This window comes from Myxocyprinus asiaticus, chromosome 6 (assembly GCF_019703515.2).
Source record: "Myxocyprinus asiaticus isolate MX2 ecotype Aquarium Trade chromosome 6, UBuf_Myxa_2, whole genome shotgun sequence".
NCBI lineage: Eukaryota > Metazoa > Chordata > Actinopteri > Cypriniformes > Catostomidae > Myxocyprinus > Myxocyprinus asiaticus.
In genome coordinates this window covers 25,615,195-25,632,971 of record NC_059349.1, presented here as the reverse complement: position 1 = coordinate 25,632,971, position 17,777 = coordinate 25,615,195, and the positions used below count along the sequence as shown (strand labels likewise).

The window sequence follows — 17,777 nt, the reverse complement described above, 5'->3', positions numbered from 1 at the left end:
CTTTGGTAAACAATATTTATCACACATTCTCCAAGCTTTACTCCATTTTATATTTTAAATAAAGATGAACACAATACAATTTTGTGAGTAGCTGTTTTACCATTATATTTCTAATATGCTTATTAGTACAATTGTGTTTAGGAATGTCAATGTCTCATTTAAAGGTGCATTCAGTAATTTTTTCAGTAGGAAATCATGACCTCTTACATTAAAATTAATACTCCATGACGGATTTAGGCATGGGCGACATGGGCAGCCACCCGGGGAGGTATCTTGCCGAGGACGGCAAATCTCTCTTGTTATGGAAGAGAGATTTATTTTTATATTGAATACTTCTATTATTCCAAATAAAATAATTATTTGGGGAGAAATTGTGCTTAAACACCAACATCCAGGCCAACAGAGCTCGTTTGTGAAATTTTGAGAATTTCACATGCAGTTTTATAAATTGTATAGATTTCAACAAATCAAAAAATCTATACCACCCATCACATCAAACAGATATTTTGGGAATGTATACAACATGCTGTTCAATAATTTAATTAACCAATAAACCTAACATGAATTGTTCAGTTTTTCATAACTAAGTGCAGCTAATCCACCTTTACTCTTTTTGTTACATAAAATTCCTTTATCAAGTAATGCTTTCTATTCCTCCATATAAAATGAAATAACATTTTGTCTAATTCCTTGCATACATTAAATGGCATTTCTAATGCTAAAGACACATAATGATCTTGTTAAGTCTCTTCTGCTTTAGATAATAAGACCCATACCATTCAACGATAAATCTCTTTAAAGCCAAGTATTAAATCTTATTTTAATTAGCTAATTATAGATTTGACATTGAGCACACTACATTTATCTTCATTTTTATTCATTATAATTCCTAAATATGTAACTGAATGTTTTATAGGGATACAATTTAATTCTGTTAAATCAAACACTTTAAACAGCACATACTTGTTTATATTCATTTTTAAGATTAATTTTCATTCATTTAATTAAGAATTAATTTTAAGAGGAACATTCTTTAATACAGTTAACCTCCTTACTTACTTCTGAATCATTTTGAAGAAAAATTGTAGTATCATCAAGAAATTGGCACAGTTTTTTCTTTTTGAATGCTTTAATACCTTCAAACTCTGCTTTTTTAATGTTTAAGGCCATAATTTGGGTAACTAATAAAAAGCTGGCAGGGCTACCCTGCTATATACCTCCATTCATCTCAAACCTACTAGTTGTACAGACTGAGCTATTACACCCATTGTATATGGTTTTAATTGCTTTTTGAAAGTATTCTCTAAAACCAAAAATGTTCAATACCTAAACATAAATCTATGACTCACTGTATCAAATGCTTTGTAAAAGTATATAAATAAAATTAATGAATCATCTGGTATGTAACAAATGTAATCAGTCATATCTAAAATTGTTGAATGTCTTCTCAGTTCTACAGTGTGCTTCTACAGTGGGGTTCAAAAGTCTGAATTGAAAATGCTTCTGTTTGGCCTTTTCTAAGTTGATTCATTAAAAATTATCAGCATAAAAATATGGGTGAAAAGTTTAACTGAAAAAATTAAAAATGAATTTCAGAATTTCTTATTGTTTGGTATGCTCCCCTTTTGCTTAAAGGGATAGATCACCCAAAAATGAAAATTCTCTCTTCATTTACTCACCCTCATGCCATCCCAGGTAATCTTCTATCTTCTGCTGAACACAAATGAAGATTTTTAGAGAATATCTCAGCTGTGTAGGTCAATACAATGCAAGTGAATGGTGACCAGAACTTTCAAACTACAAAAATCACATTAAGGCAGCATAAACGTAATCAATATCTTCAGAACGATATGATAGATGTGGGTGAGTAACAGATCAGTATATACACTGGTGGCAAAAAGTCTGGAATAATGTACAGATTTTGCTGTTTTGGAAGGAAATTGGTACTTTAATTCACCAAAGTGGAATTCAACTGATCACAAAGTATAGTCAGGACATTACTGATGTAAAAAAAAAACCAGTACCATCACTATTTGAAAAAAGTCATTTTTGATCAAATCTAGACAGTCCCCATTTCCAGCAGCATCACTCCAACACCTAATTGCTAATTTGGTACAAGAAAATCACTTGCCATTATATCAAACACAGTTGAAAGCTATTTGGTTCGTTAAATGAAGCTTAACATTGTGTTTGTTTTTGAGTTGCCACAGTATGTAGTATGTCTTAAGGTCAATATTAGGTAAAAAATGGCAAAAAAGAAACAGCTTTCTCTAGAAACTCGTCAGTCAATCATTGTTTTGAGGAATGAAGGCTATACAATGCTTGAAATTGCCATTGTTATGGATCTTAACCCCACTGAGCTTTTGTGGGATCAGCTAGACTGTAAGGTGCATGAGAAGTGCCCAACAAGACAGCCACATTTATGGCAAGTGCTACAGGAAGTGTGGGGTGAAATGTCACCTGAGTATCTGGACAAACTGACAGCTAGAATGGCAAGGATCTGCAAAGTTGTCATTGCTGCACATGGAGGATTTTTTGATGAGAAATCTTTGAAGTAGTTTTTTCAAATTGTAATAGTCATTTTTCACATTATTAATGTCCTGACTATAAATTGTGATAAGTTGAATGCCACTTTGGTGAATAAAAGTACCAATTTCTTTCCATAAGAGCAAAATCTGTACATTATTCTAAACTTTTGGCCGCCAGTGTAAGTCACTTTTATGTGAAAGTGGAGATTGATAGTAAAAAAGGACTTATATATTGATCTGTTTCTCACCCACACATATCGCTTCTGAATATATTGATATAACTAGTGGAGTCATATGGATTACATTTATGTTGCCTTTATGTGATTTTTGGAGCTTCAAATGTCAGCATTCACTTGCATTAAATGGACCAAAAGAGCTGAGATATTCTTCTAAAAATCTTGGTTTGTGTTCAGCAGAAAAAGAAAGTCATACACATCTGGGATGGCATGGAATGAGTAATGATGAGTGAATTTTCATTTTAGTGTGAACTATCACTTTAATGATTTTAAAAAGGAATTCTTAATACAATAAGACATATTGATCATAAAAAGAACATTGGAGAACATTGCACCAATTTTCAGGCTGATCTGCTGGCTAGTTTTAGAGAGGTTTTGGGCACCTGTCACCAGACCTGCTGGCTGACCAGTTAGGCCAGGAGGCAGCCCAGTTTAAGACCTGGGCCAGGCTGGGAGACCAGCTTAAACGAGCTAAGACCAGTTTAAACCAGCTAAGATAAGTAAATCGTCTTAGGCTAGTTTCAGTTTCCGTTTTTTTTTTTTTTTTTTTCAGCAGGGTAGTATTCATGAAAATTTTAGTTTTTTATAATTTAGGCTTCTGTGCTAAACTTGTGGCATCCAAAGCTGTGTTATTGTTTGATTAGTATAACGTTAGTAATGATTCATTATATCTGCACTCAAAATCAACACCGATAAAGATTTGTAAAACACAGGAACTATCGTACACAGCTCTATCATTCTCGACGGTTGCAGGCAGTGCAAACCCATCTAGCCTCTAATCTGCGTTCGATTGAGACTTCCTGTGTGGTAGAACTGAGAGAGGGCAGGCGAGCGCGTAATCAGCTCTGCCTACGGACTAGTTTACGGTAAAATTGCTGCCTGTACCGACAAAAGTGCTCTTTTGGACTTAATCGGGAATGAAATGCTTAGGTACACCTATAATGTTGCTGGCTAGCCCTTGACTGCGTTAGCCGGAGATCTAGACGGCGCAGAGATCCACGGTGCGGGTCAAGCACATCTCACCCGACAAACTGAAAAAAGAAGAGGCCAAAAAAGACAACTGTAACTGGAGGAAAAAAGTGTCTACCAATCCTCACGGATTGCCGCAACGTCGAAGATTATCGGGACATGATGACCACGGAGGAACTGTACGAGGTGATTGTCGCTGATATTACCGTTCCTGTCTGTTTTGAGACGCAGTTAATCGATTATATTAGTGTTTAGTTGAGGTTCGTGTGGACTGTAGTAGCAAACAGTCTTTTAAACTGACTTACCCACTCTGATAGTAGTTATAACCACGCCGATAGGGTTGCATGCTAGCATAATGAACGAATAGCTTGAGATATGCAGTCGATAGTGTATAGGCAATGTTGTTAGTTTGTGGAATTTATGAGCAGTGCTGATCGTGAAGTGTGGAGAGATGCTGGTGGAGGCAGTGGATGAGGCGGGGGAGGAAAGGGCACTTTGGAGAGTGATAGTTCATCAAGCTAGCTGCTAACCATGAGGTATGTGGGGTGTACTGGACACACAAGATAACTGAAGGATATCCCAGTCCAGAATGGTGTGTTCAGCTCTGTGAGAACTAACTTTCCCCCCTCTTTCCAGCAGGAAACATGAATTTAGCTCTTCTTGCACAGCTTTCAACCTGCCTAGCTGAAGCTACACATAATTAGCCATCCAGCAGTGCTGTGTTGTGTATTATGTTTGCCACTGGACAGCTAAGCCTTTGCTTCAGTTTCTAGTTAGATCATTGTCAAGTTTTGGGGCTGACGTTATTAGTTGGCTGTAGCATGAACATGGTGTAGAATTTCACATAAAGAAAGTCAAATGTCACATGCTGTCTTGATTGATGGATTTATAAGTGATGCTCATTCAAACCAAGAATTTCACCATGGTTTAGATTAATGGCTGCCTTAATAGAGGTTTTTCAGAGGAATCAGTAAATATTGTGTCATATAATGCTCCATGTTTATCTGTCATGAACATACTGAAAGTACGGTGTCACATCCATGCTGTGAATAGTCAGATATAGTGAAACCATTGATTTTTTTCCTCAGCACAGACTTTGCGACTTGGTCTCTTTTGCTGATGAGGACTACATTCAGAAAACTGATTTTTGCAACATGTTAAAGTTTTAAACTGATGTGCTTATTGACATAGCCTAAATTCATCAGTCTGATCAAAGGCACTTGAGCCTCACATTTAAATACAAAGGCGTGATAAAGAAAACAGATCTATCCAAATATGTTTGACCAGTTTAAAAAGACCCGTGTTATTAAAGGAGTATTCCGTGTTCATTACAAGTTAAGCGCAAGTGACAACATTTGTGGCATAATGTTGATAACCACAACAAATAATTTCGACTTGTCCCTCCTTTTCTTTAAAAAAACAAAAAACAAAAGCAGAAATCGAAGAATAGATGTGTGTGACGTCGAACAGAACAAAATCTGGCCAAAAAGGTGTTTCTAAGTGTGTTTCAGTGGTTCGTAACAGCTCTCCTGGGCGAACTTTTAGGAAAATTTCTTACCGGCTGCTAAACACCTTTTTACTGGCATTGATCCACATCATCGGTAGGTGTGATCTGAAGCTCCACCTACTTCGAGGTTAACAGATAATTCTGTTTACGTTGTTTAGTCAGTCATGATCAATAAACATGAACACACTAGCATGCAGTTTTTACTGAGCTGGTGCAAATTGACCTACATCTGAAGGATCGTTCGTGTAATGACACTTTCCAAAAACATGTCATGCGATTTTTGTTGCAGATTTAGGAATCAAATCTATTCAAATGCTCTCAAGTGCCTATTCACTCATGTGCCATCTTCAGTGAAAGCCATGCACACGTCTGCCCAAAGTAAGATATGCCTATCATTATTCTTTTGTCTGTATTTTGCAGATTAACACTCTTTTATACACCAGTCTTTTGCAGTACTATCAGTGTTAAAATACAATTACAGAGTGTAATCGGCACATATTATGGCCACATATAGCGTGTTAGCACATTAGCATCATTAATTCAGAATGTAAACAATACAAATTAAACATTATCTAGTGCATATTACTTTAAAGCATCATTGAGTGGTTAAAACAGCTTCTTTTACTGACCTCGTGAATTCTACTCATAGAATGAGGCATGAAGTCATTGCTTACACATTTTAATGTCACATCAGTTAAGTCTTGAGCATCCTTATATGTACCTCTAAATGCCTCCCACAGCAGTGTGGCGGGTGTCTGAATGTTCGCAAACAGTATGTTGTTGCTCGGCTGTTTCAAACTTATTTTTGACTCTGAACGAAGAACTTCTCCGTATGTGTGCTGGGGCCTGCTCCATAAAATATCCTTAATAAGTAAACATGTGGTTAACGTTTCAACCTACACACAAGTCTTCTTCAGAACAATACTTCAAACTTTGTATTGTCTATTTCAACATAGCATCCCATGCTTCACACGGGTGCTCGCTATTTGCTGTTAATCGCCCCACCAAATCTGATGTCTTATGGCGGGACACATAAGGGATAATATAAACATGGTTAAATACAAATGGACAATTTACACACAAGTATACAACAACCAACACCCACAGAATAATAAAATGAAGGCTATATTACATATGCATCCATCGCAACTCACACATATAAATATACTACCCATACCACATACATTATAAATACAAATAAATAGAATATACAAATTAAGACAACAAAAAACAGACCTTACCAAGACTGAAAAACTTAAAGGGTCACAAAAAATAATAATTTTTTTTTTAGATGTCAACAGAAATGTACAGGTTTCTCATCATTGAAAACAATGATAGCACTCATTATGTTTATTAATAAGGGGAAAGTGGTTATTTTTTTCCTTTTATTGAGACTTTTCGTTCTTTGGGTTTAAAAACGATAGTTGAAGCAGCAGCACAAAAATGAGGTACATGCGTAAACTCTGAGTTATGATTGGTAGGACAGTACACATATACGTTAGATCCTGAGCGTTTCTCCACATTATTCATGAGAAGGAATTTTTCCATTCAATCACAGCGCTGCCTCAAGCATGAGCTGGCATTACAGCGGAGAATTCAAAATCACACACGGACATGAAAGAGGCTCCTGTCTGGCACAAATTCAACAACAGCACTTGCTGAACAGATATGAGAGCAGACTTTTACACTAAATACCATGGTGAGAGAGAAATCACTCGTCAGAACGGGCTGCAATCCGTAACCAAACCGGCCCAAGCGTTTCTTGGCTGTAGACATGAAGCAGATGTTTATGAGGAGGCTGTTGTTTCGGACGCTGATTCCAACGCTGATTCCAACGCGTCTTCTCTGTGTGTTACGGATAGGATATCATGATGACTTTTTCAAAAACAAAAGACAATAATGAAGACCAAAAACTCAGTCATGTCAGCTCTTTTTTTAATCGTGCTAAAAATTTTCACGGGATTTATGCCTATATCGTAAATCTGTGTTATGTTGTAATAACAGTGGAGTTGAAATACTGGATAACTTTACACAGACAATATTAGTAAGCGATTTTATCACACTGGAGTCATGTTAACATGTGCTTAAGTATTGTGGCTATACTTTTGAAAAACAGTGTGTATTTAATGTTTTGTGTATTGGATCCATGTTCGTGCCTAATGCACATAATTGTTTTTTCTTTAGAAAAAGAGGAGTCGAAATGATTTTCTGTGGATATCAACATTATGCCACAAATGCTTACAATAGAGTTTAACTTGTATTAAACCTGAAACACTACTTGTAAGAATAAATTAGAGGTTGACCGATAGTGGGTTTTGCCGATGCTGTTAACTAAGGTGGGAAAACAGGCCAATAGCCGATTAACCGGTTGATAGTTTTTAAAATGTATAATATGAAAAACTTTCCGCTCAATGTAAAATAGTGCTGAACTTTAGTAAGTATCGCTTATGATGGCAATACTTCAATACATTTCACCCACACTGGTACCTTCTTCGAAGCTTTTGCCATCTGAAATTAATGAAAATATTGCAGGTCAAATGTGTTTGTTGTTCAGCAGTAACGTTAAACACTGCCTTCCAAAGCCAAATAGTGACTGTATGCTTCATCACCACTGACAATGTTTATTATTTAATTTTATTGTCATATGAAATCTATGAATGATGCACAAGAAAGGGAGAGAAAAAGTGTTAGAAATAAAATCAACTCAAGTCTTGTCTTTTTAAATGTAATTTTAGAACGGCATTGTATATATTATATATACATTTGCCCCCACATGAACACATTGTATATATTATTTAACAACGTGCCCTCTAATTAGGGGTGTAACGGTTCACTAATGTCATGATTCGGTTCGGTTTACGATTCTTTAAACTATGCTTGAATCAAGCAAAGTTAAGATTGTTTTTTTTTTACATCTAATTATAACGTTTTTTAAAGACATATGCAAAACAGTTCCTTTCCTTTAAAATTTAGCTAAAATTACTGTTCTTAAAAGGGCTAAATGATCCAGCAGAGATGAACTGGGACTAAAAACAGCCCAGAACAGGGCAATGGTGACACTAGGGCTGTCAAATTAAAATTCGAATATTCATCGAATTTAAGAAAAAAATGCACATTCAAATGCTAAAACTGTGCATTCGAATTTTGGATGTGTGCCAAGCACTGACGATGACTTCAGATCTATCACATTCTTGCGCTAAAAAGCTAGACACAGTGCAACAAATACAGTTTAACAGAAAGCAGGTGTCTCAATATGCTTTTTAAAGTTATTTTTAATTGGACACAGCATCGAAAACACCAAATGAAAATATTAGCTAATAATTCTGCTTAATGAAAATACAGAATTATGTTAGATACGTATACTGCTTACACACTGTCACTGATTACATTGAAAATATAATTATTATAATTATTATTATTTTATTAAAATTATATTTTTCTAAAAAAATATTGTCTCTGATTGCATCTAAATATTCTTTTCAAAATATATATTTAATGGAAGCTTATCCAGTTAAATAATAATTTGCTGATGAAATCAAATCAGACAGGACATTTGACATTAGGATTATATTCCCCCATAGCATTATTATACATAATATTTCGCATTATATATAGTAGATTAATACACTGCGTGCCCAATTATTAGGCAAGTGAGTATTCTGATCTTATCATTATTTCTATGCACATTTTCCAACTCCAAACCATATAAACTTGAATGCTTACTGGATTCAATCATTTTCAGGTGGTATGTATTTGTGTAATGAGGGAAGGTGTGGCGAAAGTGACTAACACCTTATATCAAGGTTTGCATAATTATTAGGCAGCTTCATTACCTCAGGTTAAATGGGCCAAAAAAGAGATTTAACTGACACTGAAAAGTCAAATATTGTAATGCCTTTCAGACGGATGCAACACTCTTGAAATAGCTAAACTACTGAGGAGTGACCACCGGACAATCAAACGTTTTGTTCGCTGGGGCGCAAAAAAAGCATGGAGAAGAAAAGGCGCAAATTAACTGCAAAAGACTTGAGAAGAATTAAACGTGAAGCTACCAGGAACCCATTATCCTCCAATGCTATCATATTCCAGAACTGCAACCTACCTGGAGTGTCCAGAAGTACAAGGTGCCAAGTGCTCAGAGACATGGCCAAGGTCAAGAAGGCTGAAACATGACCACCACTGAATATATTCACAAGTTGAAGCATCAAGATTGGGCAAAGAAGGGGGGTCACGTGACGCCATGCAAGAAGCAGACGTGTGAGCGACGAGCTCTGCGCACTTTGCTAAATTTTTTATTATTTTCATGTTATAATCTGGTGAAATTTGATACACCCAGTTACACATTAGCTCTTTGAGGCAAAACATGGCAAAGAAGTCAAAATCCTCAGGCTCTGGAGACATTAAAAGACACTTACGTGTTCAGGATGAACAGGATGATCTCGTTAATATCATGTGGTCAGTGGCGAATGATCAGACTCTGGTCGCTGCCATCTCACTTGATGCCGAAAATGCATTTGCTATGATAGAATGGGATTATCTTTTTAAGATTTTGGAAATGTATGGGTTCGGAAATACTTTTATTGGATGGATTAAGTTACTTTATAGACACCCTGTAGCAGCGGTACAAACAAAAGGATTAATTTCAGATTATTTTACTCTGGATAGGGGCACTCAGCAGGGTTGCCTTCTTTCCCCATTATTGTTCTGTCTTGCCCTGGAACCATTAGCTGCATCGATAAGAAGGGAAGATGATTTTCCAGGGGTGATGGCGGGAGGTATGGCGCATAAGCTTTTACTTTACGCAGATTATATTTTATTATTCGTCTCCAACCCCACTAGATCTATGCCTTGCCTCCACACAATTATCAGTTATACGTTTTCAGGATATAGAGTCAATTGGTCTAAATCCGAAGCTTTGGCTCTGGCAGCGTATTACCCAGTAATGGCTTTCCAGCCGGGCGTCTTCCAGTGGCCCAAACAGGGCATTAAGTATTTGGTCATTTTATTTCCAGCAAATTTGTCTGATTTAGAGTTAATTTTGACCCCTTAATAAAAAGGTTTTTGGGCGATGTGGGCAGGTGGGCTTCATTACATTTATCTATGATTGGGAAGGTTAATGTTATTAAAATGAATTGTATTCCAAAATTCAACTACCTACTACAGTCTCTCCCCATTGAAGTTCCCCTCTTTTATTTTAAACAATTTGATAGTATTGCTAAATCCTTTATTTGGAATGGTAAACGTCCTCGGATGCGTTTTAACAAGTTACACAGGCCATTTGACAAAGGTGGGTTAGGTCTCCCCAAGATTTTGTATTACTATTATGCTTTTGGTCTCAGACATTTGGCACATTGGTCACTTCCACCTGAGAGAGCCCCTCCCTGGCTCTTTATTGAACAGGAGTTCCTTGCCCCTATCTTGCCATTGCAAAGTCTTTCCACCAAGCTGTCCAGAGAAGTAAAGACACATCCCGTCATCTCACACATGCATTTAGTGTGGACAAAAGTTTCTTGCGTGTTCAACTCTGACATTTATCTGAACGTTGCCGCAAGTATCTGGTTAAACCTGAAATTGTGAATTAACAAGTCCCCTTTCTGCTGGACAGAATGGATTGAGAAGGGTGTTACTACACTGGGTGACCTGTATGAAAATGGAGCATTGAGATCCTTTGAAAATATTATATAGCAGTTTGGGATTCCCAGATCTCAATTTTTTTAGGTATTTACAGCTGCGCCATCTACTCTGTACCACCTGTGGGTGTAGTACGCAGCCCCCTAAAGCGGCAGACACTCTTGAGATGGTGCTTGCTGCTTTTAGAAAAGGTCATGAAGCTTCAGCGTACTATTCCTGGCTAATTCAGAGTCTAGGGGATGGGGTTCTAACATCTCTTAAGAAGTTATGGGAGAGAGACCTGAATTTAGTACTAGAAGATGGAGAATGGGGTAGGATTTAAAAAAAATTAAAGTTTATGTCTAGGGATGCAAGGGTGTGCCTCATTCAATTTATGATTCCTCATCGTCTTTATTGGACCCCCTCTAGAATGTACAGGCTTGGCCTTAAAGACACACCTACTTGCCGGAGATGCCGGTTGGAGGATGGGGACATGGCCCATGTTTTTTGGTCCTGTGTTGAGATTCAGGAGTTTTGGTCTGGGGTTCAGAGATTTGTCTGCTAGGTCTTGGACACTCAGATTTTATTCTGCCCCAGACTTTGTATTTTGAGTGATGGGGCGGGTATTAATATTATAAATAAACACATAAAAAACTGGGTCCTTACCTGCGTGATGATCGGCAGGCAGGTGATACTCAGGGGATGGAAGTTGCCGGGTGCACCCTCATTTCATGAGTGGTGCACCGAGTTGGGCAGAGTGGCAGATTTTGAAGAGTTATCATATGGACTACTGGACAGGTTGGGTGATTATAGCAGGAAGTGGGGCACTTATTTGGCCTTCCTGGGGGGTTGAGGGGGAGGAGTAGTGGAGAGGGACAGTTGTGTAATTTCTGTAATTAATATGTGGAATCTTTGTTCTTTTTTTTTGGTTGGTTAATTTCTTTGTCTTAATGTCATAGAATATTTTCTTTGAACTGCATGTTTATATGTGTGTCTGTTGCTATTTAATGTCTGACCACTGGGATGTATGTTGGGTGATTGGGGGGGGGCATATATGGTTAAAAGATGGTTCCGAGTTTTCATGTGTTGTATGTGTTAATTTAAAATTTGTAATCAATAAAATTGTTAATGGCAAAAAAAAAAAAAAAAAAAGATTGGGCAAGAAATACCTGAAGACAGATTTTTCAAAGGTTTTATGGACAGATGAAATGAGAGTGAATCTTGATGGACCAGATGGATGGGCCCGTGGCTGGATCACTAATGAACACAGGGCACCACTTCGAGTCAGGTGCCAGCAAGGTGGAGGAGGGGTACTGGTATGGGCTGCTATCATTAAGGATGAGGTAGTTGGACCTTTTCGAGTTGAAGATGGACTGAAACTCAACTCTCAAACCTACTCCCAGTTTCTAGAAAGTACTTTCTTCAAGCAGTGGTACAGGAAGAAGTCCTTAGCATTCAAGAAGGCCATGATCTTTATGCAGGACAATGTTCCATCACATGCATCCAAGTACTCCACTGCTTGGCTAGCCAGCAAGGGCCTCAAAGATGCCCAAATAACGACTTGGCCCCCTTTTTCACCTGACTTAAATCCTACTGAGAACTTGTAGGCACTTCTCAAACGTGAGATTTACAGTGAAGGAAGACAATACACCTCTTTGAACAACATTTGGGAGGTTGTGGTTGCTGCTTCAGCGAAAGTTGATTGTGAACAGATCAAGAAACTGACAGACTCCACGGATGGAAGGCTCATGGCAGTTATTGAAAAGAAGGGTGGCTATATTGGTCACTGAATATTTTTGAAAGGCCAAAAATGTTATTTAATTGTCATTTTGTGTTACTTATTTGTTGCACCTACTCTAAAAATTGAGAACAAACAATTGAGTTGGGAGAAATTCTTTTTGTAATTTAGTTGCCTAATAATTGTGCACACTAATAGTTGCCTAATAATTGTGCACTCTTATATATTCCCCTGAGAAAGACAAAACTCACTTTTTCTTTGTTAAACATTCAGGTTTGAGGTTCAATAACATTTTGGATTGACTGAGAGCATTGTGTTTGTTCAACAATAAAATTAATCCTGAGGAATACAATTTGCCTAATAATCGGGCACGCAGTGTATAGCACTCTCATTAAATGTCTGTAAACTTTCTCTTGTACAGTCAGAGCAGATCTATTATATTTGTGCTTCAAATGGACATTCTATCCCTCGCGCTGAAAAGGCACATCTCACTCCCGCTTCTGGTTTCACTTCACTGGTTTCAGTATTCGCAATTTTAGCCGAACTCATCGTACAACACCTGTTGTTACTAGTGTGCAGTATTTTAGAGCTCCTTGTGTGCAGTGAAGCAATTTCCATTTGTATGCCTGCATTATGTAGGTTTAGGATGTCACGTGTATTGGATAGAACAGACGCTAAAATTTTTTTAAAAACTGTCCCATTTCTACAATGCGCATAGTCACATTTTTGAACCGTGATGTATTGTGCCACGACAAACCGTTACACCTCTATTTCTAATGAATATCAAATTTATATTTCGGATGTATATATTTAACCATGCTCTTACGTTTCTTTTGTACATAACTACGTCATAAAGTAAGCTTGGACAGAAGTTTATTTTGTCAGAATTTTGTCAGATATAGTAAAAAAAAAAACTATAAAATGGAAAACTATAAAATTGTTCCTGTGCACAAGCATTCACACAATGTACTGTGCTCATGCTTGGTTTTCTGAAGAAAGTGAATGGCAAGCAAAGGCAAAAACTCAGGCAGCATTTTTACATATTAATCTACTTGTCAACAAATCCTTTTTGGAACGTCCATGTTTATAATTTGACTGGAAAACATTGGATGCCCCTCAACCCCAGGGAAAAAAACCTCAATGGATCTGCACAAACTCATAAGTAGGCTCCATTTTTGACTGTAACAAAGGTGCGATCGTGAATTTTGCACAATGTACTTCCGGTGGTGAAGAGTTTCCCCTCACAAATTTCAGTGGAGTTCAAGTATGGTGAACTTTGACAGACACAGCTACACTGAATATTCACAGCGGACAAGCATATCATTTTAGCGGTGAGTTTCTTTTTAACATTATTCTCACAGAATATAAAGTGCAGCATTAAAAAAGGCTGCTTAGCTGTTAGTTTTTTTGGGGGGGATTTTTCCCCTTTTTCTCCCAGTTTGGAATGCCCAATTCCCAATGCCCAATTCCCAATCTAAGTCCTCGTGGTCGCATAGTGATTCGCCTAAGTCTGGGTGGCGGAGGATGAATCTCAGTTGCCTCCGCGTCTGAGACAGTCAACCCGCGCATCTTATCACGTGGCTTGTTGAGCGCGTTGCCACGGAGACATGGCGCGTGTGGAGGCTTCACGCCATCCACCGCGGCAACCACCCTCAATTCACCATGCGCCTCACCGAGAAACCGCATTATAGCGACCACGAGGAGGTTACCCCATGTGACTCTACCCTCCCTGGTCAATTTGGTTGCTTAGGAGACCTGGCTGGAGTCACTCAGCATGCCCTGGATTCGAACTAGCGAACTAGCGAACTCCAGGGGTGGTAGCCAGCGTATTTTACCACTGAGCTACCCAGGCCCCCTAGCTGTTAGTTTTTTGCTGGTTTGCTGGTTTTGTCTGCTTCGCCAGTGGAATTTCGCCATGCGATGGAAAATTTGACTGCACCTTAAATTAGTATCTTCACTATATTTGTATTTTTCATGGATGAGGTAAGGGTAGGATATTTATGTGTTGGTTGTAATGGCTGCTTATGTAATATACTGTATATTTTTGTATTCTGTGGTTGTTGGTTGTTGTATATTTGTGTGTAAATTGTTCATTTGTATTTAACCATGTTTATATTAGGATCTCTTATGTGTTCCGCCCTTGGACATCAGATTGGGTGGAGTAATTACCAGCAAATTGCATGCACCTGTGTGAACCATGGGACACTGTCTGTGTCTCGTTTGGAAGGTTGCGTCCTCCGGAGGTTGCATTTGTCGGCCGCATACGTCATCAAGGCTGTCTTGTTTCATTTTTTTTTTTTTTGTCTTTTTCTTATTTTTTATCTATTGTCAATGCCTTTTACATATATGCACTTACATTTATACAATTGTTAACCTTTTTTGCATTCCCAATAAAAAAAATTAAACGAGACAGCCTCTGACGTATGCGCCCGACAAATGCGACCTCCGGAGGACACAGTCTTCCAAACGAGACACAGCCATAATGTTGAAATAGACATTACAAAATTTGAAGTATTGTTCTGAAGAAGACGTGTGTGTGTGTCCAGGTATTCCCTACGATGTGGGGACCAAATGTCCCCATAAGGATAGTAAAACATGACATTTTTGACGTTGTGGGGACAATCAGTCCCCATGAGGAAAACAGCTTATAAATCATACTAAGTTATGTTTTTTGAAAATGTAAAAATGTGGAAAGTTTTCTGTGAGGGTTAGGCTTAGGGGTAGGGTTAGGGGATAGAATATAAAGTTTGTACAGTATAAAAACCATTATGTCTATGGAGAGTCCTCATAAAACATGAAAACCCAATGTGTGTGTGTGTGTGTGTGTGTGTGTGTGTGTGTGTGTGTGTGGATCGAAACATTAACCACATGGTTACTTATTAAGGATATATTTTTTGGAGCAGCAAGTGTGCAAGCTTTTTTCTTCACTTTAAACCCAGAATATTCCTTTAATGTACCTCTTTTTAAACACCTTGTTAATACTGACTGTCCATTCAGCTGGCAATACCAGAACTCTTAGTCATGATCCATCATTAGTTTCCATGTCTTTTCAAGCTCATTGTGCTCTTTGGTTTTGGTGTTATGGCTTTGGCCTCTGTAACATTAAATAGTTTGATATCACTTAGCTTATTTATTTTGTGGCTTATGAGTGGCATATTTTACCCCAAACGTTGACTCCTATCTCTGGTTCTCTAAAGTCACAACTAAAGGGAGTGTGTGGAATTTTGGAAATCAAGATTGTCTTCTGTTTTAATTATCCTCTTTTATCCTGACAAGAGATAAAATCACTTAATTCTATATTTTCCTAACCAAGATATAGGTCTAAAACCTCACAAAAAGGAATTCAGTGTCATGAAAATTGTTTCATTTTATATACATTTTACATGACTGTTCCTAGTTCAGTACAAGTTAAGCCATGTAGTAGTGCAGTGTTTCCCCTGGGATTTTTTTCAGCAACAGTCCTGTTGTGTGCAGTGGAGGAATAGCTTAACCCTAAAACAGGCAGTGTGCACCACAAGATAAATACTCTTCAGTTTCTTATAGGACAGGGGCATTCAATTAAAATTCCATGAGGTCCGGTCTCTACATTTCCTTCCCAGCAAAGGTCCGGACAATAACTTAAATGTTGTCAGTAGTCAGTATAGCTATGAATTGACATAGGAAATCCTCTTTTATTTTTTTATTTTTTTATTTATTTTATTTTTTTTAAATAGTTATTTTAAATTTCCAAGTTGGTAGCAGTAGTACTTTGTAAAAGAAGGAAAAAAAAAGTTAAAAGTTAAAACAGTTTCTTCAAAACTGGGCAGGGATGAGGACATAGGCCCCAAAGACAAAGCCAAAGTAGTGAGGTTTGGGGGATCTTTTACCAAAAGATTGAAATATTTCAATGAGTTCAACAATCGTGTTCACTTTGATATGAAAATTAAAATAGAAATAAATTGTTTGTTTTGAAGCTGAATGACATCAGTCCAGTATTTGTGTTTGAATATTTTTAGATACCCAAGGGGCATAGGAGGCCTTATGACTAAGGAAATATACTGTATGGGGGTTGAGGGGTATTCCCCAAGAGAAAATTTTGAAAATGTAAAAGTCTGAATGAACCATATTTATATTTTCAAGCAGTGGTACAGGAAGAAGTCCTACCAAACAACAAAACAATGTACATCACAATAGTGAAGCTTAAAAATACTGTTAGCTAAAATAAAGTAGGCCCATAAGTAGTCAGACTATTAAATAATCGAAAGTTCTCATGAGAACTCCACTCTACCACTAGTAATATCACATTTTTGGTTGTTTTCATTGCTATCTAGATGATGACATATTGGATTCATTTTCACAAAAATAAGTTTATAAGTTTATGAAAAGCTTGAAACATGCTGATTAATAAAGCTAATTTTAGACGAGGGAAAAAAACTTTAGTTTAAAGGTGCTGTGGAACACCTTGTTCTGTCACAAACCTGGTTTAGCTGAACAGTTGGATTCATTTCAGACACAACGTTTAGGGCTGAAATGATTAGTCGACAATGTCGACAAAAAAAAAATTGATGACCGTTGTCCTAGTAATTTCATGTCATTTAACGTAACATGAGATCATATGAAACTAATGATGACGCGTGAGAGCAGCACTGCAGTTCGCGCTTGACTGAGGAGAGGAAGAATTACACAGCTCACAGTACAGATGCACTCTAAACTTTTCAAACAGTTTCAGGTGATGTAGACTGCAAAGTATGAGGGAATTATAATGCAAAAATACAATATAAGTAAATACAGAAGCACACTCGTTGTGGAATAAGCGGAGCTGGAGCAAAACTTGCATGTCGAGCGTCTTTAAAGGAAACACCCTGGTGTTACATTTTTAATGCAGTTATATTTAATGCGTTATAGCTTTATTAAAGTTCAAATAATAAGGAAGCAGGTCATGTAAATGACTACAAACAACGAAACTGGTATTTCTCTGTGCGGTCAGCACCTTTTCAGTGAGTTGCGCGAAGTGTCCGATCTAAGGGGGAGAGATTGAAACTGCACCTGGCTGAAGCACACTCTGTCGTGGGGACGCTCGTCCCTCGATCGCGTGCACTTGCTGCAGCTAGATTATAACGTGATGGCTGACGACTTATTGAATCATAATATATGTCACTGTGCATTTCTTATCGTGAAGAAAATTGGCAATACGCAGCTTTATTAATTAG

At 37.5% G+C, this 17,777-nt stretch overlaps 1 protein-coding gene across 1 annotated transcript in view; it reads left to right on the top strand.

Moving 5' to 3' along the window:
- The first annotated feature begins 3,535 nt into the window (after positions 1-3,535).
- LOC127442839 (chromodomain Y-like protein) overlaps positions 3,536-17,777 on the top strand; it is a 41,197-nt gene continuing 26,955 nt past the window's right edge. Inside the window, exon 1 of the mRNA XM_051701066.1 lies at positions 3,536-3,919. Coding sequence (XP_051557026.1) covers positions 3,893-3,919 — 27 coding nt within the window. The 5' untranslated portion in view covers positions 3,536-3,892. The remainder of the gene's footprint in view (positions 3,920-17,777) is intronic.